Source organism: Impatiens glandulifera, chromosome 3 (assembly GCF_907164915.1).
Source record: "Impatiens glandulifera chromosome 3, dImpGla2.1, whole genome shotgun sequence".
In the NCBI taxonomy this organism is placed as follows: Eukaryota; Viridiplantae; Streptophyta; class Magnoliopsida; order Ericales; family Balsaminaceae; genus Impatiens; species Impatiens glandulifera.
In genome coordinates, this window is record NC_061864.1 from 11593490 (window position 1) to 11619115 (window position 25626).

The 25626-nt window shown below is 30.6% G+C and overlaps 3 protein-coding genes across 8 annotated transcripts; all 3 read left to right on the forward strand.

The window, feature by feature from the left end:
• The first annotated feature begins 10633 nt into the window (after positions 1-10633).
• Positions 10634-15130, forward strand: LOC124929465 (serine/arginine-rich-splicing factor SR34-like). Of its 6 annotated transcripts, none has more exons than XR_007098660.1 (14): positions 10634-10732; positions 11037-11125; positions 11414-11479; positions 11562-11636; positions 11736-11844; positions 11930-11976; positions 12079-12136; positions 12834-12883; positions 12979-13035; positions 13150-13262; positions 13367-13423; positions 13962-14224; positions 14340-14454; positions 14634-14726. XR_007098660.1 is itself a non-coding variant. In XM_047469832.1 (14 exons), exons 2-14 carry the CDS (start codon positions 11042-11044, stop codon positions 14856-14858), a joined length of 903 nt encoding a protein of 300 aa, XP_047325788.1. In that variant the 5' UTR covers positions 10634-10732; positions 11037-11041; the 3' UTR covers positions 14859-15130. The 6 variants fall into 6 exon arrangements, 1 of the variants encoding a protein (XP_047325788.1); XR_007098659.1 differs by having other exon boundaries at positions 13962-14190; positions 14287-14454; XR_007098661.1 differs by having other exon boundaries at positions 13962-14190.
• Positions 15131-16104: 974 nt separating this feature from the next.
• Positions 16105-21423, forward strand: LOC124932954 (NADH dehydrogenase [ubiquinone] iron-sulfur protein 5-B). The gene is made up of 2 exons (XM_047473671.1): positions 16105-16332; positions 21077-21423. Exons 1-2 carry the CDS (start codon positions 16183-16185, stop codon positions 21173-21175), a joined length of 249 nt encoding a protein of 82 aa, XP_047329627.1. The 5' UTR covers positions 16105-16182; the 3' UTR covers positions 21176-21423.
• Positions 21424-23648: 2225 nt separating this feature from the next.
• Positions 23649-25023, forward strand: LOC124932657 (phytochrome A-associated F-box protein). The gene has a single exon (XM_047473319.1). It carries the CDS (start codon positions 23750-23752, stop codon positions 24785-24787), a length of 1038 nt encoding a protein of 345 aa, XP_047329275.1. The 5' UTR covers positions 23649-23749; the 3' UTR covers positions 24788-25023.
• Positions 25024-25626: the final 603 nt, after the last annotated feature.

The window sequence follows — 25626 nt, forward strand, 5'->3', positions numbered from 1 at the left end:
GATAAATTAATTAAATAAATAATAAAAAAAATAAAGGAGAGAGAAAAAATAAATATTAAATTAATAAATATTAATTTTTTTGAAAACAATTAACAATTTTAGTAGTTATATCGTTTAACCAGACTTTTTTTTATATATAAAAGAATATAAACATTTTAATAAGGTATTGATATAAAAGGATGAGATATTTATTAATAACATTTTAATTAAAAAAATCATAATATTAAGGAATGCATAAATTCAATTGACTTTTAATTAATTCAATGAATGTGTCATCTTTCAATAACTAACCCTCCCTAGTAGTAGATAATGCCTAACATTGATGCATTAAATAATTTATGTATTATTTTACTAATTAAATTATTAAAATTTCTTCTATATTTTTTGTTATATTTTTTAAATAACTAAATAAGATTTTTTTTTTATTATTTAATAATGTAATATTATCAATTCAATATAATAAAATATAATGACCTTATTTGAAAGTAATTTTAAAAAATAAGAAATTACAGAGAAATTAGATTATTATTTAAACAACATATTAAAATGAGAAATTATAGATACGAGTTAATAAAGTAGACTTTTACATGAATTAGTTTAGTTGAGCAAAAATAAAGAAAAATAAAATTTGATTGTGACACCTAATTAAAAAAATATATTAATTTGAAGCACTAGCATATAAATTTATTAATTTAGTTTCCAAAAAAAATTAATTCTTTTAGGGATGTGTCATTAGTCAAAGACTGAAAAGTCTTATGTTTATCACTTTGTGGTTAACCATATCCATTCCCTTAAGAGGAAATAAATGTTAAATTTGAAGAAATTAAACTTTATAAATCAAAATCATATAGGATATAGTCAATTGTATAATAAGTTTGATATAAAATGATAGTGATTTAATGTGTTTAATTTATTTTATAAGCATTGTAAATCTAAATATTAAAAATAAATATTTCAAAAGTTTAAATTTATATTAATAGAGTTGTCGTTGAAACAAATTATAATAAAATAATAAAAATGTGAAACATGAATTGTTAGTGTTTGTAAGTAATTGTTAGTTTTTTTTTTAATATTTAAAATGAAATATCATATTACATATGTTTATTTATTTTTATTCAATATAAGATTAAGTATTTAAATTTTATTGTTAACTTGCTCACAAACAATTAATATCAATATTGAGAGATAACAATTATAGCTAATCTTATATAATTAAGATCTTTTAGTTAATTTTTTTCAGGAATATTAAAAAAATCATTCAAACTTACATATATTGAAATCATGATTCCCCAACTACACATTTTAACCCAAATGCACTATAAATTTTGATAATTTCACATATAAATTTAAATATATACATATTTTCCTTTTTCTTTTTAAAAAGGCATAATTTTGTATTAGTGATGCCAGAAAAATATTTTATATTCAACTTATCTTCATAATATATAATATAGTAACAATCATATATCCTCTTTCATTTCATTCTGAATTTCTGTCTAACAAAAATAAATATATATAAAAAGACTAAGTTCTAACCGAAGCACAAACACAGTGCAACATTAAACTTAATGTTAGATTTAGTCAAGTTGCAACATTAAACTTAATGTTAGATTTAGTCAAGTTTAAACGAATAGAGCATAATCTGACTTCCCTAATGTTTTTGAATATAGAAACTACATTTATTTAGAATTTGTTTATATATATAAATATATAAATAACTACATTTGATTGCATTGTTCTTATTATGTGTTTATTTTTTATGGGTCTAGACATTGTGTTCTACCGTGCACACTTCTTACAACAAGATACATTTTTATAGATTTACAAACAAAAATTACATAATAAAAATATGATGTTTTAATTGAGTTATTGTACTGCAAATCAAACATACTCTTTGTTATTAATAAAAAAAGGATAATTGATAATTTTTCACACATTTCAGGTGTTCGATTTAAAATACATCTAGCTAGTATGATTCTACTTAAAATAACTAATAAGTCATAAATACATTCAATACTAGTTTAAAATTTAACATAGATAGTTAAATATATTTTATTTTTTAATTTAAATATTTCGTACTGTACTATTTAAAATATGATAAAATATAATGTTAAGTAGATTCATTATATATATATAAATATTTATTATATTGTACAGTTTATTTATATATATAATAATAATAATAATAATAATTAAAAGTTTTAAAACAACAAAATATATATATATATATATATATAAGTGAGAGAAATATTGTATTAAATATATTTTTTATTTAAATATTAATCAATCTTAAATGAAAGTTAAACTCATAACTTCCTATTTACAAAACAAAATAAAAAATTAATATTAGTTAAACAAAAATTATTAAATTACTATTTAAAAAACTTTAGTATATAATATAAAGTATATTTTAAAATAATTCATCATATTTTAATTAGTTGATAAATAATTTTATTAAATTATAATTTTATTATTTAACAAAAAAACACATTTATATATATATTTTTTTTAAATTGTTATTAAATTTAATATTTAATACAGAAATAAAATTAAATAAAAAAAATTAAAAAACTGTAAAAAAATATATTTAACTAATTGTCTTAGTAAATGATTTATTAAGTTATATTTTAAACTTAAAGTATTAATAAAGACAAGTCAGACCATATAATTAAAGGTTTATGAAAAAATGTAAGATATCAACTATCCCAAAATTAAAGAAGCAATTTATTTGTCTAAGCAATTAAATAAATGAAAATGACACCCCAACCAACCGCATAACGCCTCCATTTGGTAGTATGATCTTAGAGCATGATTAATTATTTATTACTACATGCATCTAATAATAAAACAAAGCATCTCATTTGGTACTCTCTTATGTTCTCCCTCCAACTAACTTCCACGATCATTTCCTATAAATAATTATATATATTATCTTTATTTAAAAATTTAAAAATTAATATTTTATGTACATCATCATAATTATAATTATTTTTTAAAATTATTAAAGTAAGAAGTGATAAAAAAAAAAGTGAGTTAATTAAAAGACTTTTTAAGAAAAAAAATTAATACAAAATTTTTTTTTAATCGATTTTTAAATTAAGTTATAAAAAATAAAAATAAAAATAATTGATTTTTATTTTTATTTTTTTTAACAACTAAGTTTTATTTGAAAATGGGTGTAGCACACTTGATATATAGATTTAAAACCTCTTAAGTTATGGTTGGGGCAATTTGCCCAGCTCAAGGCTCTTTATTTTATTTTTTAACTTATTTATCAAAATACCAAAAAAAAAATTGTTAGTTGAGACTTATATCTTAAACTTAGAAATATTGTTTTATGTTACTTAAAATTTATATCTTATGTAGAATTCTAGCTCTTCCAGAGTGGTATCTCACTGATGGCTCGAACCCCCGGAAGGGGGCCTTCTTCGCCTTCCACCTAAGTTGCGCAGGAAAAGCCCAAAGCCAATCCCAGGGAACAATTATATCTTATGTTTAAAAATACAAATAATGGTATTTATAAAAAAAAATTAATCATGTCTAATAATTTTTATATTATAGCAATTATTTGTTTACATAATTTTGTGAGACATCATGTTATTAATAAATATGACTATGACGATAGTACAATGAAACATGCTAAAATGAAGTAATTTGGTTGATAATTAATTAATATTAAGAATTATAAATTAAAAAATCATTTCTAACTGTATTTGCATGTATACGAAAATTAAGAAACCATTATATCAAACAACATAATCAAAGCAACAAGTGTTGTGAATCTTTTTATATGCACACTAAATAATTAACATAACCTATTGTCTATTTTATATAAGTTAAATTATAAAAAAAATTGATATAATATTATAATAATATTTTCACAAATTATAATATATATTAACATAATTAACTAATATTTGTATTCCATTTTAAAAAACAAATACTTTATTGATTTTTAATTGCATATATTGTAATAAAATATTCACTTCAAGACTTAGTTTCAACAAAATGACAAGAAAGTATAATTGAAAATAAAGTTTGAAGTTTAAGGAGTAAGATGGTATTTTGAACCATCGATAAAAAAGAATTAAATAAAAAACAATATTCGCCACTTACAGTTTAATTTTATTTTGGGTTATTTAAAAAAAATATAAATTATGAATTGTTACACTGAAAACATAAATTATATAAGTTAAAAAAATTGAAATAATTTCATATTTTAATTGATAAATTTATTTATTTATTTATTAAAATAATATATAATATAATAATAATTATTTAAAAATAATTCAGTAACTAAATATAAAACAAGCTCTAAAGCAATTTATCAAGTTCATTAAAAGCTGACCATTTTAGTAAATCTTATTTAAAGTTTGGGTATTACGAAAAATAGTCAAAACTTTTTAAAATTTGTATAAAATATTAATAATTTTGCTGTAAGATTATATTATAAATTTAGTAAAAATATGGTTGTTTTATTTCATATATTTAAGTTACTCCAACAACATCAATTATTATGATTGTCAGTTTACAAAATAATGCCTTATTCACTATTCCTTAATTAATATATTGACCAACATAAATTTTGGAGGGTAACATTCATCCTAATTTATGGAAATTACCAAAAACAAGTGATTCATATTTATAATTTATCATAATTGTATTCATATGTGAACTTTCAAAATTCTCCTTCCCATTTATAAGTATTTACAGGTATGTCATTATTAGCCTTTATTGTTTGGTCTATATTATTCAACCTATTTTTGTTGTACTTTTTGGAATTTTTTTTACAAATTAGTTGGTTTGTTTTGTTTCTAAAAGAAAATGATTTAGTTCCATAAAAAATGTTTTTTACAGTTTTTTTTTTTAAAGTTTTTTAACTACTAAGTTTGAGTTTCATAATAAGTCCTTAAATTAAAGTGTAAGTTATGTTCTAAAAATTAAAAAGTTATATCATTTCAATATAACCTCTATGTTGAAAAACCTTAATAAAATCTCTTAGGCCACTGAAAATCAATCAACATATATAAGATTGGAATCACATCTCTTAGATCTTGAAAAATACAAGTTGAAGATAAAATGGTAGTCATAACTAAATAAAAAAAGAGAAAATTGGGATGCTCTCTTAGGCAGGGAATTTTATAAGGATCAATAATTAACCTATTGTTTCAGTAAGTTTCCTTGATATCTTCTTTAGTATGAGCTGGTTTGATTTGCGATTTTTTACTTTACTTTTAATTTTATTTTTTTAATTTTTATCTTTATTACATCATTATAACTATCAAATTACACGTTTTATAAACTAAAATATTTACTTTATTTTTAAATAAAAAAATATTTTAATAATTAAACCAATTAAAAACTCAAATAATTATTGGTTTTATGATATTTCTTTTTTAAATTCAAAAAATCCCAAGATCAAACAAGTTGGATGGGTTTCTCAGTAATTAGTTGCTTCTCCCTTGCTGACTTTCTCTATTTGTATTTTGATGATCACTGATAGGAGAAACCTTTAATTTGATCTTAATCAAATTTATGAATTATGAATTCTTTGTTAGTTGAATTTGTATTTTTTTTTTATGCATTCATCATACCTACAAACTAGTGCTTTCATGATCGATGTTTATCTTGAGATCTAATATGTTTACAGCCCATTTGGAAACAGGCCAGATATACAAATAGATAGCCTTTCTTATTCCTTTATGTTCCTTATGTTCTTTTTTCTATTATTATTTTAATCACATGTTAAGTTTCCATGGCCATTTGTTTATATCCATTCATTCCTATAAGGAATAACAAGGATCCAAAGTTTATTCATTGAAATACACATTTAAATTGTTTTTATGTCGATTTTTTTATAACTATTACTTACAATTTATTAATCGATTTAGCTTGGTAAAGTTAGAAAATTGATTTAATCTGTTAAGACAAAAATATGTAATTCAATAAAAAAAAATGCTGATATATCCGATCCCCTTACCGACAACGGAACATCACATCCTTGATAGTGGGAACCTTTACCTTAGTTGTTTTTCAAACACAATTACTAAGTCCAATGTTTTTATTTATTTAACTCTTGGTTCATGTGATGTATATGTTATTTTATAATTAATAATTCACAATTGTATAACCTAAATCCAAATTGAATGATGTAAGAAAATAACATCATACAAGGATAACAAAATCCAAAAGTCAATTCTCTTTCTATCAATAATATTAATATAGTGATGAGCTTAATGAAGCCAAACTAATGCAACTATAATTATCAAATTGTTATTTAATAACAACAAGTAGTCTAATTTTAAAAGAAAACTAAATATTAAAATGATGCAACTTTTCTTCTACAAATATAAAATCAGAACCGGACCCAATTACATTGAAGTACCTTATACGTATCCTTAAAGTCCACAACAAAGATTCTTATTAAAAAGAGATAATCAGGATTCTGGTTATTCAAGAAAATCACAAGGTAAAAAAAAGAGAAGGAAGTAACAGAATGCGATAGATACATTCGTCGATGTCAGATGACCCAAACGCATTCGTAGATGTCAGATAATCCAAATGTACTCGTTAGTGTCGGATGATCCAGATGCAATCGCTTGTGTAAGATGGCCAAAATGCACTCGTCGGTATTGGATGACCCAAATGCATTCTTCAATGTCAGATGATCCAGATGCATTAGTCAATGCCCAAATTTTCTATCTTCTCTATCTCTTTCTTCTAATGTTGTCTTAGGAAACTTAACAATTTATAGCGTTAAGCAAGTCAAAACAATATTGAAACTTGTTATGAGCAACCGACTTGGTGAACATATCATTAGGATTGTCACCAGTTCCTACATCTTTCACTTTTATCCTCTTCTCAACAACTTGTAGTGAATAACTAACCTCCAATCCTTCGATCGACCTTCAGCTACACTCTCATTAATAGCTTTAGACAATTTAGAATCTAATTATTATAAATTTAGAATTAAAAAATATCGATGTTATGGTTGATAATGAGGATATTGCCTTAACTCTGTTAGTATCTTTGCCTCCATCATATGAAACTTTGTTCAGTCTTTCATTGTTAAGAAAAATACAGTCTGGAAGATGTTAGGCATGCCCTTCATTCAAGTGATCTACACCATATGGCGGCTGGTACAATTACATATAGTCAAACTTCAGGATTGTTTACCAATAGAGATAACGGGCGAGGGAAAGAGAATAAATGCGACAAGTCATTTATTTCAAAGGGTCTTAAGCCGACTAATATCTGTAATTACTGCAAAGAAAAAAGTACAATTGTTAGGATCTAGGTAGCCGCTAGAGGACCGGGGGTTGGACCGTTTAGCGGTTCTCACTCGTAGGGTGGTGGTTAATCCGGTTAGAGATTAACACCGGGGTTTCAATACTACACAACCTGTCACAAATCCTTGAACTAGGTTCAAGCGCGGAAGAGATTTGCTTTCAGGTTGAAGCAGCACACTTGTTTTATAGACAAAGCCGATTTCGGATGATGGAGATTTGAGAATGGTGGGTCGGTTTCGGTAATCTGGAAATTCGGTATGGTTAGTATAGAGTCGGTTTAGAGCGGTGTGGTTAAGTTAGTCGGTTAGATAATGAAGCCGGCAGAAAGTAAATAACAAGACAAATTTTATGGATGTTCGGAGATAAAGCTCCTACGTCACCCCTTCCTCTCGAAACCGCGAGAAGGATATTCACTAAGGAATACAAGTACAATCCGATCGAGACTTATTTCCTGCTCGATAATACTCTTACAATTCACACCGAAATTGTAATACACACTTTGACTTTACCACTTAGGCTTTTCTTAGAATAACACAATTTTATCACTTGTCGTAAATGCTCTTAACGCTTCACTTGTCTCACTGAGTGTTCTGCATTTACTCTTCTGCAACTGCCTCCTTTTATAGGTGAAATATGCCAACGGTCATATTTCATTTCCTTGAATCTGATTGGCTGAGCAGAGGTGCAGTGATTCAGACCTGCGGTCATTTCCTCAGACCTGATGGTCAACCTTAGACCTGGTATTGTCTCAGACCTCCCGGTCTGTTCTTCCGGTTTGTAAGACAAACCTGCCGGGTTTGTCTTTTACTTGATGTAGGCACTGTCCGACAGTTGTCTGTACTTGGAAGATTTCCTTTCTGGCTTATCCCGAAGTGGAAGGATCCGGTAGTACTGTTTTTCTGCAGCCTACAGTCTTTCCTCAGACTTGCATGGATATGGAAGTATTCAGTTTGTTCCTTTGGTATCATTCTCAACAGATACCCAGATTGTCTTCTTGTACTGGTCGGCCGCTTGACTTAGCCGAGTGGCTTTTGGTATGAGTAATGTAGCCGGACTTCTTCCGGTTATTCCTCTGCCTTGTGGATGATCGGCTGTTTGATGATTCCGGTTTTAGGCTTTGGCTGATCCTTTCTTTGTGCGGTCACGTTCCAAGTATTCTTGATCGGTTTGGTAGCTTGACCGGTTAGTTTTATTTAGCCGGTTCCGGTTCGGTTCCTTGTTCCTGCATGGAAAGTTTGTTTAAGTTAGGTATGTTTGAACCGGTCTGATTTATCTAACAACAATGAAATAATGAATATCCTTTAATTAAAAATCTACAGAAATTTGATTCTAGTTTTGCAACTATTACAGAAGATAATACATTATCTGATAATGTTATTTCTCTAGTGGTACATGGACACACTCATCAAGTTGATGCATGGGTTCTTAATTCTGAAGCTTCGTATCATATTTGTCTTCGAAAAAAGTGATTCAAATCTTACGAACAAGTAAATGGTGGTAGTATTTCTATGGCTAATAGTTCTTCCTATAAGGCAGTTGGGATTAACTCAATCAAGATGATTATGACACACAATGGTAGATTATGTACATTGAATAAAATCATACATATTACACTTATTACTAAAAAAATAATATCTTTGGGTATGCTATATATTAAGAGATTTTGGTTCAATGGTGAAAATGAAATTCTAAATGCCTATAAGGGTTCTGATATTATTTTGAAAAGTGTAAAAATGACTCTTTGTATTTCTCATAGGGTTCTATTCTCTTATTTTTGTTTAGTCATATCATCCTTGTGAATCTCTGAGTATGCAACGTAAACAAAACACGAGGCAGTAGAACCCTATAATAAATATAGAGTGTCATTTTTGACACATTTCAGAATAACATCAAAATCCTTACAAACATTCAGAGCTCCATTTTCACCGTTTAACCAAAATCCTTAATATATAGAATACCCAGAGATATCAAATTCTTAATAATAAGTGAAACATGTCTGATCTCGTACAAAATCTACTATTGTTTGTCCTAATCTTGATTGAGTCAATCTCAACTACCTTACAAACATAATTATTGACCATAGGAACACTACCACCATCTACCTTTTTGTAAGATTCAAACCACTCCCTTCGAAGACAAATATGATACGAAGATTCAGAATCAAAAACCAATGCATCAACTTGATGAATGTGTCTATCTATTACTAGAGCAATATCATCATTAAATAATGTTTAATCTTTTGCAACAACTGTAGAACCAGAATCAGATTTCTGTGGATTTTTTCTTCAAAAGATATTCATTATTCCAATGTTTTATCTCTTTGCAGTAATTACAGATACCAGTTGACTTATGATCCTTTGAAATAAATGACTTGTCGCGTTTTCTTCTTTTTCTGTCGCCTGTTACCTCTGCTGGTAAGCAACCTTGAAGTTTGACTATTTGTAATTGTACCAGCCGCCATATGACACAGATCCCTTGAATCAAGGACATACCTGACATCTTCCAAACTTGCTGTATCTTTCTCAATGAAAGACTGGACAAAGTTTTCATATGATGAAGACAAAGATACTAACAAAATTAAGGCAACATACTCATCATCAACCTTAACATCGATATTTCTTAATTCTAACATAATAGAATTTAATCGATCTAGGTATTCTATAATTTGCAAATCTTTCATCATTCGCAAGGTGAACTATCGTTGTTTCAGAAGCAACTTGTTGGTGAGCGACTTGGTCATATAGAGACTCTCCAATTTCAACCATAACCCAGTGACCTTCTCCTCCTCTTAGACCTCGATGATTACATCATCTACAAGATACAACATTATTGTTGAATGTGCATTCTCCTTCAAAATGACCATCTCAACGGTTCTGAAGACACTTTCAGAGTATTGACCTGCAATAAGTTAAAACTGTTTCTCCTCGTGAACTTGTTAATTTTAATGATTCCTGATGTAATCACAATTGAAGACAAAACAAACAACCGTTTTAACCTTATTCTGATACTAATTTGTTCTAACGGAATAAAACTTAGAAAAAATAAACTATTATTGAGAAGATTGATAAAATAAACTAGAGTTATAACTTATAACATGGTTTCTGAAACTCTAAAATAGAAATCGAATTTGGGCTGAGCCATTAAGAAAGCCCAATTATTAAGTCTATTTAACAAATAAAAAACCTTAAAATATAATTAAAAACATTAAATAGTGTTAATAATTAAAATGTATTTTTAATGAATTGGCTATATTGAATTATAAAATTAGATAGGTAAAAGTATATGTGAATTTGGACACACTAACTAATAGTCGTTGGATTGAGTCATATAGATCCAACGGTGAAGCACGTTTTGTTAAGACATCACCCTCCCAGCCTCCACTCCACCGTCGCATTTTCTCTCGCCGTCTCAACTCGTTCTCTCTCTAGGATTTGAAGTCGAAGGTAACGCCTGCTTTGAATCTTATGTATTCTCTTTCTAAATTTATTTAAATTTCTGTAAGCTCGACCATACATCATCTACACGTTCTATTCACGACTTCTTTTGCACTCAGGTTCGGGTAAATTCTTTCTTTTGGCTTTGAAATTAGGGTTTCGAATGCCGGATTATTATTCTCCTTGAATTCTTTTTTTAGACGGTTAGGGTTTTGAATGCGTGCTGGATTTCATTCTCTATCTCGATTTAGATTATACTTTCCAAGTTTCATCGTTAGTCGTTTTCTTTATTCAGATTTGTTGTTCGTTTCAGGAACAATGACTCGCTCAAGCAAAACAATTTATGTCGGAAATCTTCCTGGTGATATTCGCGAGAGGGAAGTTGAAGATCTGTTTTACAAGGTTATACTTAACTTTATGTTATTAGGATGTGAAAACCTACTATTTTTTGGTGGCATAGCTATGAATTTGTCAAAGTACATGCTTTTCTTAGATGTTTAAAGCTATTGGTCTTTCCAGTGCACATGATATCCAAAATGCTAAGCTTCTAGTGTATCTGCTTACATGATCTTTATCGTATTGTATTGATACATTACATCATCATGGATCTAAATTTTGATTCTTTTGGTGTTTAAGCACAGTGATATCTGTTTGGTTATTTCTAAATTGACATCTTTAATGAACGTGCAGTATGGTCCAATTGCTCATATTGATTTGAAAATCCCACCAAGACCACCTGGTTATGCATTTGTTGAGGTATGTTTCTGTTTTTTCAAGTGAGAGTGAAGTGAATCTTAATTTTCTTACTTCTATTAGATAATATTGTAAAATTCATCAGTTTGAAGAGATGCGTGATGCTGAAGATGCTATCCGAGGTCGTGATGGCTACGACTTTGATGGATCCCGTCTGCGGGTTTGTGAAATATGCTAGTTTTTCCCCTCTTTTGCCAATTGTCGTGTCTTTGACATTTTAATAGATTGTGTGTTTAATTATTTAATGCTTTGTATTAAGGTTGAACTTGCACATGGAGGTCGTGGAAATTCATCATCAACAGATCGACATAGCTTTAGTAACAGTGGACGTTCCAGCCGAGGAATTTCAAGACGCACAGAGTTTCGTGGTTAGTTATATGTATTTTACATGCATCATGTTTCTAACTTCAGTGTTTAATTTGACACATTTGATCTAATAATCTACTTTTGCAGTTCAAGTCACTGGATTGCCTTCCTCTGCTTCATGGCAGGATTTAAAAGTATGCCTCTGTCCCAAGAGTCTTATACTAATCTGGTTTCTCAAGCACACTTGTGTAATTAAAATCTATAAAACTTCCCTAAGTCTTCTCCTTTACATATAGGATCATATGCGTAAAGCAGGGGATGTATGTTTCTCCCAAGTCTTCCGTGATGGAAGAGGTACTATTAATTGGTATTTTTGTGTTGTTCAGATTTAATACCGCTTTTCTGGTGTTCAAGGAACATTTCGTGTTTTATTGTCACTGCTATGTTGTATTCCATGAATTTATTTAATTACCTAGGTTTTTATAGTAGTTGACGATTGAATCTTTAGATCATCTATGCTCTGTGAGTAGATTTAGGTTCCCTGTTTTTCTTCCTTCTGCGTAAAGAAGGGATGTATGTTTCTCCCAAGTCTTCCGTGATGGAAATGGTACTATTAATTGGTACTTTTGTGTTGTTCAGATTTAAACGCGAAGGATACTGCTTTTCTGGTTGTTGAATGAACTTTTTGTGTTTTATTGTGATTGCTATATTGTATGTCATGAATTTATTTAATTACCTAGATTTATATAGTAGTTAAAGATTCTATCTTTAGATCATCTGTGCCCTGTTAGTAGATTTAGGTTCTCCCTATTTTTCTTCCTTCTGCTACAATATTTCTTAGTATAGTTGTAGTATCTCTGACACACTGTTTGGGCTAAGCGTAATGAAATCTTTTCTGACCCTGTAATTTCCCTTGGTGTCTGGTTCATTAATTTATATTTATTATCATGACGAATTTGTTTGAACTGGTGCAAAGTGACCGAAATTGTGGCCAAACTGGTTATCTTCAATTTATTAGTTTCACAAATTCCATATGTATAATTTTTCGCAGGCACTACAGGAGTTGCTGATTACACTAATATTGATGACATGAAATATGCTGTGAGTTATAAACTACAACTTTGGATGACCTGTTTTCTCTTATTTAATTTGGTTTGCACTTATTTGACTAATCTAGAAATTTGGTCTTCTTACAGATTAGGAAACTGGATGACACTGAGTTTAAAAATGCATTTTCTCGTTCAATTGTTCGTGTATGGCTCTAACCTTCAGTTATTTGTTGCAGCCTTACTGATACACTCTGTTTATATCTATTTTAATTTTACCCATAAAACAATTCATCAATGTTTTGTGTATGTATTTCATAGGTGAGAAAATATAGAAGTGAGAGTAGAAGCCGCTCCAGGAGCCGCAGCCGGAGTCGCTCCAACTCTAGAGGTAGGAGCAATAGTCGCAGCCGAAGTCCAAGTAAAAGCAGGAGGTATATTTATAGACATCTTTCTTCTTTCAATATATTTGTTAACTATTTGCATCTATTTCCTTTTGTTTATTGTTATATGCTGTTATTTGTTGATTGTGGTGCAGCAAGTCTCCAAAAGCTAAATCAACACGTAGGTCCCGCTCGAGATCAAGTGTGTCAAGGTTACCTTCTTTTCGACTTGTTTTCTTTGCCTCGTCTACTTTCCATTTTCAATTTTTATCTTTTGCTCTTTATGGGTTAGTAGTGGTGTTTGCCAAGTTATTGTTTAATTATCCTCCCGAGTCCTTCAACCCATGAGCTTATTTAATTCCACTTTAATAGGGTGTCAGCTTTGTTTTCTTCATACATTTATGATTACGATGTTGAATATTGCCACTTCTTATTCCACATTTGTTTGTTAATGTTCCAATAATTTTGTTTGCATTGGTATTATGCCTTTTTTTAAATTGATTTTTTGTTTGGTGGGGTGGTGGGTTGGTGTTTAGAATGATCTCGAGTTATAAGACTCAGTAGCATTGGAAGTTTATATAGTTAGTTTGCAATCTTCCTCTACACAGCCTAGTAAACTTCAATGGGAAATTATAAGGACTCTTTCTGTTTTGCATGCTTGGCCATCTTATGTCATAGCTCAAATATAGTGGATTCTGGAATTATAATTTTGTCCTTTTATATATATGTGAGTCCCTTTTTGTTTCTTAGATATGGATATATCCAGCATTCTGGGGATTGCGATGTTAGGATCTTGATGGAATATGGTTCAAAATGCCCCACAACTCTTGTGGTTGTTTTCTGGATGGGCAGCTTGTGTCTGTTAAGTGGGACTGTGAACAAAGATCATGGATTGCATGGAAGTCGTGCTAACTTAGCGTAATTGGAACTGGGAGCAAACCATTTTCAAAATCTGCTTGGCCAGCTAATAGAGCATGCGGTTTGTGATTGTATATAATATACAAAGTTCGCAGGTCTTCTAGCTAGATGGATTTATACCCTTTTTTTCTAAACCTTTCTGTTATTTCTTCTGAAGCTTTGCACTGTTTTGTCTTGTCTATCCTCGTACTGTTATCTATGATACGGAAGAGGCGTCAAGGCTCTTGGATCAAATCGTTAACTGGACTTGTGGTTGGGTATTAAATTCGGTTATTTCTGGAACTTTTGCAGATCTCCATCAAGATCAAAATCTCCTGTACCATCTGTAAGTGAAAATCTTGTACAAAAACCTTGGGAGTAACATATGAATTATTTTGTTTGGCTTCTTTATTCTTAAGCTATATTAAATTTCTGAAACTTTTTTGAGTAAGGGCTTAATAAGATCCAAATCTCCTGTCAATTGCTCCTGTATATTGGGTTTGTTTCAATTTATCTTCTGTGTAGAAACGCCTGAGTAAGAGCCCGAAAAAACTGAGGAGCAAGAGTCCAAGCTTGAGCCCCAAAAAACTGAGGAGCAAGAGTAGAAGCCCAAGCCCCCCCAAAAAACTGAGGAGCAAAAGTCTAAGTCGGAGCCCTAGCAGAAGTGCCTCCAGGTGCTGCCCCACTCCTATTTGGTTATAAAATATTTGAACTTACCACTAAATGCAAGTGTCTGTGATTGACAGGTAACTATTTTCCCATGACGGAACTTTGAATGATGTCTGATGCTGAAATGACTCAGTTTGCTCATTATATTACTATGGTTTAGAACTAGTTAATGCTTGCTCTATGTTGCTTGAGTCTAGTTGAACTATATGAATATGGACCTAAAACTAGTTGGCATTGCTTTGTTTCTTCTTAAAACAACAATCTGAGTAGTGTAGTAGATGCCTTATTTGTGAGATTGACAGATTTTTGTACTCATGAATGTTTCTTCATATTTGGTATTCCTTTTTATGACATTTTATCTGCTACAAATCTAGACAATGGGTTTGGTGGTCTGACAAAGTTTAAGTATATGACAAATTAAATGTTATTGAAAAATAAATGAATGCCTTAATGAAGACAAATATTTTACTAGTTCTTGAAGGTCATTTTATATTTTGGATCATTCTTTTAAACATTTGTAAAATGAGGTTTTGTTTTAATTGTTTACATTGTCTACCAGTCGTTGGTAGGTATCTCACTTCTTTTCAGTAGTTAGCGTATTAAAGCAGGAAATTTGGCATTTCAAAACGATATATTTATAAATAAAATATTAATTCATTAATTTAATTATTGAATTAGAAATTTTAAAATCTTTTAATTGTTATAACCTTCCATTCATATAATTTAAAATTTAATTTAATTTTAAGTGCTTATAAATAAGTAATAAATGAAACTAATTAAAAATTTATTTGAATAAAGATAATTGAAACGTTGAACGATAATTTTAACTAGGGATGGATAATAATGTAATGGGTATATTATTTTTATATTTAAAATATAAAAATAATAAATTAAATTTATTTATTTAACAAGTTAAATGTCAATAAATAATAATTAAAAAACAAATATACATACTTTAAAATTGATTTATATCAATATAAATTATTCATCAATTACAATATTAATAAATTTTGTTCAATTTATACTTTAATTTTATATTTACCGGCTGGAGTAGGGTTACATTATCACCTCTCTTAATATCTAATTAATTAAATTATTTTGGTTTTGTTTGATATTGAGTTAAGACTTTATAAATATACAATATATATTTATATATATATGTAAACTAGAAAGTAATTTATTGATTTGTTTTGTTTTGTGATAAATGAAATGATTTTTATATTATTGAAAGCGAGTTAAATTAAAATAACCCACGTCAAACAAGGCCTTAGGGCTATTTTGTTAATGTGAATGAAACCCAAAAATCTGTACTTGTTGCCATTATACGCCGCGCTGTTGAGGTTCTAAATCTTACAGAGAGAGAGAGAAGGAAGGAAGGAAGTCTTTGAGGTGGGAGAGAAAGAGAATGGCGTCGGGATGGGGGATAACAGGGAACAAAGGTAGGTGCTACGATTTCTGGATGGACTTCAGCGAGTGTATGTCTAACTGCAGGCAGCCAAAGGATTGTGTTCTTCTTAGAGAAGATTATCTCGAGTGCCTCCACCACTCCAAAGAGGTTTTTTCATCAATTCCCTCATCTGTTTCGTTTCTTTACATTAATCGATTAATCACTCTGTGTATATCAAGCATCGGTTTCATTGGATTTAACGTAATTCCAGGCCAGATATTTTTAGGGGTTTTTGAATCATTTCTCCCATTGTTCTATTTCTATTCGATCTGGGTTCAAATAAAATATTAAACATTGATGAGGAATTTCTAATTAGTAATAGAAAGTAGGGATCTTTTTCTCCTTTGCTCAATAAAATCGCAGACCTGAACTATTACGCTTTTGGGTAATTGAGATGCTATTGTTTCATTTCAAGCTCCAATGTCTCTTGTACTTTGTGGGTTTGTGAGTATTCGGAGGAGGATGCATAATTGGTTACCCTCTTATTATGTAGTCATTGTTATGTACTCAGCCCGTCTTTCTAGGTAGACTATGGAATTATTTAGAATCCAAAGGCTTTTTAAAAGACCAGAAAGTGGAGATTTGTAATAAACATGTTGTGGAAGACATATCCCTATTTGGACTTTTCCCGAACCAAACACTAGTTGACTCAGATGTGTATGGCAACACTGTTATCTCACTATAGGGGAATGAGAAGTAGTGGTGATATAGATCTTTGAGAACATATGTTATCCATTGGAGTTCACATAAAGTAGTTTGATGGACCTGTATTGAGCTTCAGCTAAGGACTTTGAGAATGTAGTTTCTTCTTGATCTTCCAAGAAATTAAGGTTGAACAAGTAGCACACAAGGCCTCGTATAATTGAGATATAAGAGTTTCCTAACCTACCTACTATAATGCTTATGAAATTTGAATTGTGAAATGCGGAAAGTAAGAGCAATACAATTGTGGTAATTTTATTCCATGGGTCGTGACCTTTAAATATGTATACACAAGTAATTATAGGATAGGGTTTTTTCCTAAAATAATGAAATAATTGTTTTAGGTTAATTATAGTTGAACCTCTTATAAATATATGATTAAAAAAATAATTATCCTCAACACTTATCTACCAAACTAATACTCGACACTCGACAGACTAATGCGTGTGTGACCAAGTAAGACTGAAGAGGAGAAGTATCCATGATATTGTTTGGTTTAAGATTTGAATTGATGTTTAGAAATGAGTTTTAAATCATTTAATGAAAGTTTGAAGATAGTAACAATATGAACCTTTTTTAATAAGATATATAGCTAAGATACAAAGTACAAACAACTTGGCCCCTGAAGATGTTTTAGTTATGGAGGTTCCTACACATCACTTTGAATTAAGGAGAAGGGCTGTGTGGGTAAGAAGGAACCTTTAGATAAATAGTTTGTGTATATTTAGTCATTTCACACTTTGCAATGAAATAAATTAAATCTTTATTACAAAATAAAACATCTTGACTAAGTACAAGGAACTAGGAGCTTATTTTTTTTTTTCACAAAAAGTTTGTTTGATGTAGAAAATAGTTAATTCACATTATTTGGTAAAAGGATTCAATATCTTAAATTATTATAAATAATAAAAAGGTGTATTTTGGTTGTTGATTTGATAGAAGTGATTGATGATGTGATATTGAACTACTTCAATAAGCCCTAGGATGGCCAAGTGGTAATGCCAAGTTAAAATACCACTAATAACTGACAAATTAGTAGAGTTGGTAAGCAATTTGTTAAGAGGTAGTTTTGTGTATGGCTTTTGGTGATGATGATGTATAGACCAACCACTAGTTCAACATTGCCAATCTTCCCCCCATTCAATATCCTGAAATTTACTCCAGGAATGATTGAACTTAGCAATACATTTGTATTCGAAGCACAACCTTCTAACCGACAAGAGAATTTCAAATAGTAAGACCTTTTAAGGGTGGAATTCTTTGTTATTTTAGTTGTTCCTTCTCCAAAAACTATAGATAATGTTCCATGAGCAATTCTAACTAACATTTTAGTCTTAGCAATTTGATAATTTTGTATAAGTTTGGGATTATCAGTCATGTAATCAGATGCTCCTTAGTTTATAACCCAATTTCTGTTTTGATCTTGGCTAGTATACAAGGGTGTAGATAGGTTACCTTGTTGAGCCACCATTCCTGTGCATGTTGAATTAGTTTCTATAGACAATTGTTCTTTGCTAAAACCTCCTTAAATTTTCTCTTCAGAGGTAGAGTTAGCATTTTCTAGTTTGAATATTGATAGAAAACCTAGTAGGTTTTTTCAAGAGGCTAGGAGAAGAATTTCCAAAATCTCCATATTTTCCTCACAATCAACACTTCTAATACCATGTGAAAAGTAAGAGAATAAACTTGTGGTAATTTTATTTCATGGCCATGCCCTTTAAATACATAATACACAAGTAATTCTAGGATATGGTTAGTTTCTAGTTTCTACAATATTGGTATAATAATTGTAGGATAATTGTCTTTTAAACAACTTATAGATAATGATTAATACGATAACTATCCTTAGCACTTATCTACCCAACTAACAAGAGGTTTCCAATCTAGCCTTGTGTTTACTTTTTTAATCATGTGGGAGTTAGAGTTTTTGATGGATCCCTCTTGTTCCTGTTTGATCCCACTCGAATTTCCCACTATTCTGAATATTCTATTTAATCTGAATTTACTTCTACATGGATCATCATAAGCAAAGAGTTTAACACCTTTAGGCTTTAGACTTAGGGATATTGGCAATAAGCCAGCATCATTATAATGTCCAAGATTCATTTCCTCAGATTTTTGTATTACCTTCTTTAGTGCCAGCAATTTCAAACCTCAAGAAATACCTTGCCTCACCTAGATCCTTTATAGTAAATCTTGTCCAAGAAGGCCTTGGCATTGTAAGCAAGAACATTTCCAGCTAGCAAGATGTCATCAACATATATGAAATACAATGAAATTATGAAGCTCAACTTTAGTGAATAATCAGCTATGATGTGAAGATAGAGTAAAATCACATTGAACGAGCTTGTTTGTAGATTCATTATTTCATTGTTTAGAAGCTTGTTTTAAGCTATATAAACTCTTTTGAAGCTTATAAACCTTGCTTCATCTTGCAAGTTATTCACAACTGGTGTAGAAACTAGTTGTTGACTGCATACGGTCACTGTTTTGGAAACACGGGAACTGACTTGGAAGCCTAAACCATCCTTTTGATGAAACCTTTTCGCAGCCAAACGAGCTTTGAGACTATCAGGTTAATAATGTCATTTTAATTTGGTCTTCTATACCCATCTGCTGCTGATAGCTTTCTTACCAAGAAGTAAATTAGTAAGTACCCAAGTTGCATTCTGCTCCAGATCCAAAACTTATGTGTTCATGGCATGAATTCATACTTCCTCTTTTCAAGCTTGTGAATAAGCCAAGTGATTCTCCAGAATATACATCTTGGCCAAGAAAGCAGTATATGTTTTTGTCTTAATATAATGAGCAAAAAGGATATGTATGAAGTGTTTACTTCAAAGTAAGAGGTGTTAGACTTCAAGTGTCACTCAAATTGAAGTTGTAGTCTTGGAACTAGGTTGTCCTAGACTTAATTCTTCTGTTTTACAACGATCAGAATTTCCATCAACATTCTTATTAGGAATTCGATAAGAACTGGAGGAATGACTAAAAGAGTAGGAACATGATGAAGGACTCTAAAGAATAGTTTAACGTGTAAGGTTGGGAATTGTCATCATCAGGAATGAATTTGGAACAACAAGCAATGGAATAAAGATTCGAGGTAGCTGTTTTGAACGGAAAGACGTGATTTATATTTACTAGTGAAAGGCTGAAAGCATGATGATTCTCAACATCAAATACCCTATAACCTTTTTGTCCTGGACTGTATACTATAAAGATACATTTGTAAGCCCCTGTATTAAAATTGGATTTGTTAGGATGTGTATTTGAAGCATAATCAGGTTCAAATAGATGTCTTGATTGTGGTGTAATGAGGTTCTCTCTTATGTAGGATCTTGAATGGACTTTTCCACTCTAAGATAGATGTGGGTAAATGGTTAATTAAGTCAGTGGACATCAAAATTGAGTATGGACAGAATTTAATTGGTAAATTGGCTTGGAACATAGAGCCTTTGTCATTTGAAACAGACAATGATGATTGCGTTCAACCACACTATTTTGTTGTGGTGAATAGACACATGATCTAAGGTGAACATTACAAAAGTCTTTGACAATTTGAACCACTGTCAGTACGAATTGTCTTGATAATTTTACCAAATTGTGTTTACATTTCGAACAAATTTCACTATGCAACAATTCGATTTCTTTGACAAAAGAAAAATGTTTCAAAACAGAATTTGAAGGATGGCCAAATCTACTGTTTCAGAGTCAGAAATAAAGATTTCCTATCCATCAGCCAATAGCTTAATAAATTGTTATTTCTCAGGCCCTTCTTAGGTAAACTTATTGTTTGCTGTTTTGGGTAGTTTTGAACTGATTGCAAATCCTATTGGAATTTTTATGACACTAACTAATTGAAGCTTGGTGTTCAGCTTCACTTTTCCAAAAAAATTCAACAATATTTACTGACCCATCTGGTAGATAAATAGTTATGGTGGGGAATGATGGTGCTCATCATATTCAAAATAGAACATAAATGAGTTATGGAGGGGTTATTCTGAGTGTTGGACAATTTTGAGGGTGAAAATTGGTTGAGGAAGGCATGAATTTTGTTGTCTGTTTGATCTGCTGGTGTTTGATGTTTCTACTTTATTATTAGTATTGAATTCATGATATAATCTGAAAAGCAAATGGATTTATTGTGCAGTTCCAACGTAGGAATCGGATTTATAAGGAGGAGCAACGTCAAATTAGAGCAGCAGAAAGGAAGGGCAATGAAGATGCTGGTGGTGGGCATGGTCATTGACAAGACGAATCATGATAATTTTTAATCAAGTTTTTCATGAATAAATGTGTGGACTTTGTTAGTTTACTTTATATTTGGGTGAAACAGACGGATGTATCTCTTTATTAATGTACGTACTCAAGGATTTCTTGGTACATGGCTGGGTAATTTCAACATCCCAAGGAGCCTGCCTGATTGATTGGCAGAATCTGCTATTGCAAGGCGGCACTGTCCTTATTTTTTCCAATAAAAATGAAAACTTGGTATCAGTTTGGTTCCAATTGCTTATGAAGTTAGGCTTTAATGTGAAGCAAACACCCATTAATGTGAAGCAACTAAATGGGTGCTTCCTGAAATGTCTATTTGTGTATTGATTATACTTGAAACAGGTCCTATCAAGATAAAGAGGTCACATGGTGGAAGGAATGACAAGAAAGAAAGAGGCTAATAGTGGTGTATGTACTGTTAATGTGAGCTCTCTCTTTCTCTCTTTGTTTGGAACATAAATAAAGTAGATGGTCCAAAAAGTCATATGGCCAAAGACAAATGAAATGGTATTATTATTATTATTATTCCCCCCACAATAATAATGTGTGGCTGTAGTGCTAACAAGTTTCCACCCTTTGGAAAGCAGGGAGGGCTGTACTGTCCAGTCCAATCAATTCAAATGTTAGGCACCGTTTCTGACTGTCCTATCAAGTATTTCAGGTTTTATACTATTTTCTTAAATACTTCTTCCTGTTTATCTACTTTTCTTTTTGTTGCAATTGTTTACTTTTAATATAAATAAAATATTGAATGATTCTTGGGTCATCTTTGGTTTCTATTTCTGCTCACCCAGACAAGTTGTTTTCAAATGGGGTCGAAATGGTCTCGTTAGAGTAGATAGCCATAAGCCCATATTATTTCTTAACATTTTAGTTTTAAATGATTGTTTGAAAGTAGCAATGTTCATGATTTTGTATTTGTAATTGTAATTAATATTGTTGTTTGTAGTTTCAATAATCTGGAGTTGCTTTGGAAGAATATAAATGCTATGGAGTGAGTGGAATGGGAAACTAATCATGGTAAGTGGGAATCTTCCTTTGAAACTCACTCTAAATTGGGGTTTCCTTCTTTCAAGAATCTTTATTTCTTTCTGTCATTTAAATAATAGTAATAATAACCATAATAATAATAATAATAATCTCACAACAGACCAGACCCACTGCATATATAGGGTTGATTACTCCACCATTATTGGAACTAGTGTACATTAGAAAATATCCCTCCTAATTTATCTTTAATTATTTCTTTATACACTTATTTAGAGTTTGTTTGATGTTGGGTTATTTGGAATTTTTGTTGTTTTTCTTTAGGAAAATCTTGTTTATTAAACATGTAAAATACGAGTATTTTAGTATTTTGATTTAAAAATAAAGGAGAAATAAGACATAGTTGATATGTGAGTTTTGATACAAGTTATTGGGTATAGAGTTTGTTTAATGTTGGGTTATTTGAGAATTTTATTGGGCTTTTTGGAAAAAATTATTATTTTTTTTTTTATAGAAGTAAGTAGGTTAGTTGAGTTTTTAGTTGATTAAATTATTAAAATATATTTTTTATATTTAATATTTTTTAAAGATAAAATAAATATATTTTGATTAATGAATTAAAATTTAACCAACTAAAATCAGCCCTTAATATTGTTTATATATTTGGTTTCTAAGACTTATTTGTCCCACTTAATATTGTTTGTTTATATATTTGGTTTCTAAGACATATTTGGTCCCACTAATCTTATTACATTAGTCCATACCTATTTTACTTATGTCAAAATTTATTTAACAAATCTCAACCATTATAAAAATCATAAATAGATTCATTTCACATTAGTTATGATTTATATTTCTCAATTAAAAAACATATTTAGTTTAGATTTTCTTTCTAATTGTATATGATAGTCAAAAAGGTCATTTGGGTTGTTTTTAATTAAGAAAATAATTAAGGTTTCATCAAATATATTATTAAATTATTTCCAATGATTTATGTGTTATAGGTTGAATGATATGAATGCAAGCATCAAACATATTTATGCATGCACGTGGAAGTTTTTTGAATGGGTTAAAATTAGTGGATGAAATAATTTTAACCATTCAAATAAATTAATAAAAATATGAAATGAGAGGTTGAGAATCAACCATGCATGGTCCTGTCTATTATTTCAGAATATAATATATTTTATTCTTAATAGTTTACTTGTATCTCAATTGTGGTAATATCTGATCAAATCTTTATTTGTAGTGAATATAATTAAAAGAAGAATATATTTTGAGAAAAGAAAAGGGCAATAATATGTTTAAAAAAAAGAAAAGAAAATAGAAAAATTCTCAACCATAAACCCCAACCAACGGGCAAGAAATGAATGGCTGGATAGAGATCTAAAAATGTCATTTTCACCGCTTCATATTCTCGACCGCCTTCTTCTCTCTCGTCGCTTCATATTCTTGATCTTATCTCTTTATTCGGCGCATCTTTATCTTTCTGATTCTCAGCTCAATCACTAGTATATCTTCAAACCCTTTTCTCGTTAGCTCTCAGATCGTTCGTTCGACAATGGAGCAAGAGGAGGAAGAGACCGCGTTTCTGAAGTTGTCTGATGACTTGGTTCTCAACATCTTCTTTAAACTTGAGGACGACCCACGTCATTTTTCCAGACTTGCTTCCGTTTGCACTAAGTTTTCATCTCTTATTCGTAATGTTTGCTGGAAAACTAAGTGTTCTCAAAACTTTCCATTACTTATCTCTGATTTGACGGCTGGATCTTCTCTCCCGCCGCCTGATGGTTGGGCTTCTCTTTATAAGCTAGGTGTATGCTGTCCTGGCCTACATCTCTCAGGAGTCCTTCTGGAAAGTTCGGATTTTGGACTGGAAAGGGAGCTAGGTCCAGATGAGAATTACCTTATTCACAACAAACCCACTGAAGAAGAAGGAGGAGAAGAAGTGGACAGGACTATGATTCCTTCCTCATCCCCTATGGAGAGCCACAATAATAACAACAACGTAGAATCTGCTATTCCAGAACCTGAACCTGACTGTTCTTGGTCATTGTATGATGATCTCTACTTTGATACACTTTACGACCCATCTGAATACCAAGAGCAGTCAGGAATGGAGGAGGATCAACCTGAAATTGATGCTACAGAGATCACGGTGGGCTGTGAAGTTCCTGCTTGTAAGAAGAGGAGGGTTTGCAGGTCTCTTATGGCTCATCTAGCATCCTCTTACTGGAATTTATGCCGGGAACAAGGCAATAAGCTGTTGGCAAGTCGGTTCAGAGGTGATTGTCTGTACATCTGCGATTGGCCTGGGTGCATTCACATGGAAGAGAAGAGGAATTACATGCTGTTTAGAGGAATCTTCAAGGATTTCAAAAGGTCAACTGTTTGGAGGACTATAAATGATGGGAAAAGGGACACTATCGATCTGAATTGTGCGTTTTGCCCGTGTAAGCAGACTTGGGATCTTCATTCGGCCTTCTGTTTGAAAAGGGTGTTTGGTTTTCACGATGATGGTGAGCCGGTTGTTCGAGCTTATGTGTGTGAGAATGGGCATGTTTCTGGAGCTTGGACTGACTGGCCTTTGTATACATGATGGATGAACCAACCAACCAGCCATACATACTAATGGATGGGTATCTCTTATTACTTCTTATCTCTTTCTCTTATCTATGGAGTTTATGAAACTGGTTTTAATCTAATATGTATTATTAGTATTCTGGAAATGAGACTACTCATGAACGATTCTGCCTTGTACTCTTCTTCTTCTTGATGATGATGACTTTCACAACTATTTTATATATTTGCAAATTATGCTTTTGATGATAATTATTTGATTTCTTTTTATAGAATTGCCTGTGAATCATATCCAAATTCAATCTTTGAGATATGCAATGTTTTCTTTGGTTTTTAGATTTGTTTCTAGGGCCATGTCCTTATATTGGATTATCTGGTTATAGGTTATATTTCCAGTTAACATTGTTAGGTACTTTGGTACAACTTATTAAAATATTGTAAAAGATATTTTGATTAATGATTTAAAGGATGAGGAATATATTTCTCATGAAATTATTTGGATAACCTAGCCTAGGGTTATGAATATTCAAGTGATTATTTTAAAATAAACTTGTGATGCAAGTAGGGTTTTGTGGAATTTTAAAATAAGCTTAATTCCTTATTTAAGAAGCTTCCCATATTTAGCAAATTTGCTAAATATGTTTAGTGGAATTTCTTTCACCTTCATTTATGAGTTTTCTTTTATTGTCTTATCGTTTAGGGTCCTTTTTATACATTTTTGTTTTTGTCTTTAATTGTCAATTGATTAGTATTTCTCTCTCTTCTCATCTTTATTGAAATTGAATTCTTTATTCTTATCTAGGGTTCTGTCTTTTCATTTTCATTCTTAAATTGGTATTTAGCTTGTTAAGAGCTTTT

Excerpts from the sequence above, each read along its gene's own strand:
- LOC124932657 (XM_047473319.1), top strand. The coding sequence starts at position 23,750 with ATGGAGCAAGAGGAGGAAGAGACCGCGTTTCTGAAGTTGTCTGATGAC.
- LOC124932954 (XM_047473671.1), top strand. The coding sequence starts at position 16,183 with ATGGCGTCGGGATGGGGGATAACAGGGAACAAAGGTAGGTGCTACGAT. Across the intron at positions 16,333-21,076 it reads GCCTCCACCACTCCAAAGAG|TTCCAACGTAGGAATCGGAT; the intron begins GTTTTTTCATCA and ends TTTATTGTGCAG.
- LOC124929465 (XM_047469832.1), top strand. The coding sequence starts at position 11,042 with ATGACTCGCTCAAGCAAAACAATTTATGTCGGAAATCTTCCTGGTGAT. Across the intron at positions 11,977-12,078 it reads CTTCATGGCAGGATTTAAAA|GATCATATGCGTAAAGCAGG; the intron begins GTATGCCTCTGT and ends CTTTACATATAG. Across the intron at positions 14,455-14,633 it reads CAAAATCTCCTGTACCATCT|AAACGCCTGAGTAAGAGCCC; the intron begins GTAAGTGAAAAT and ends TCTTCTGTGTAG.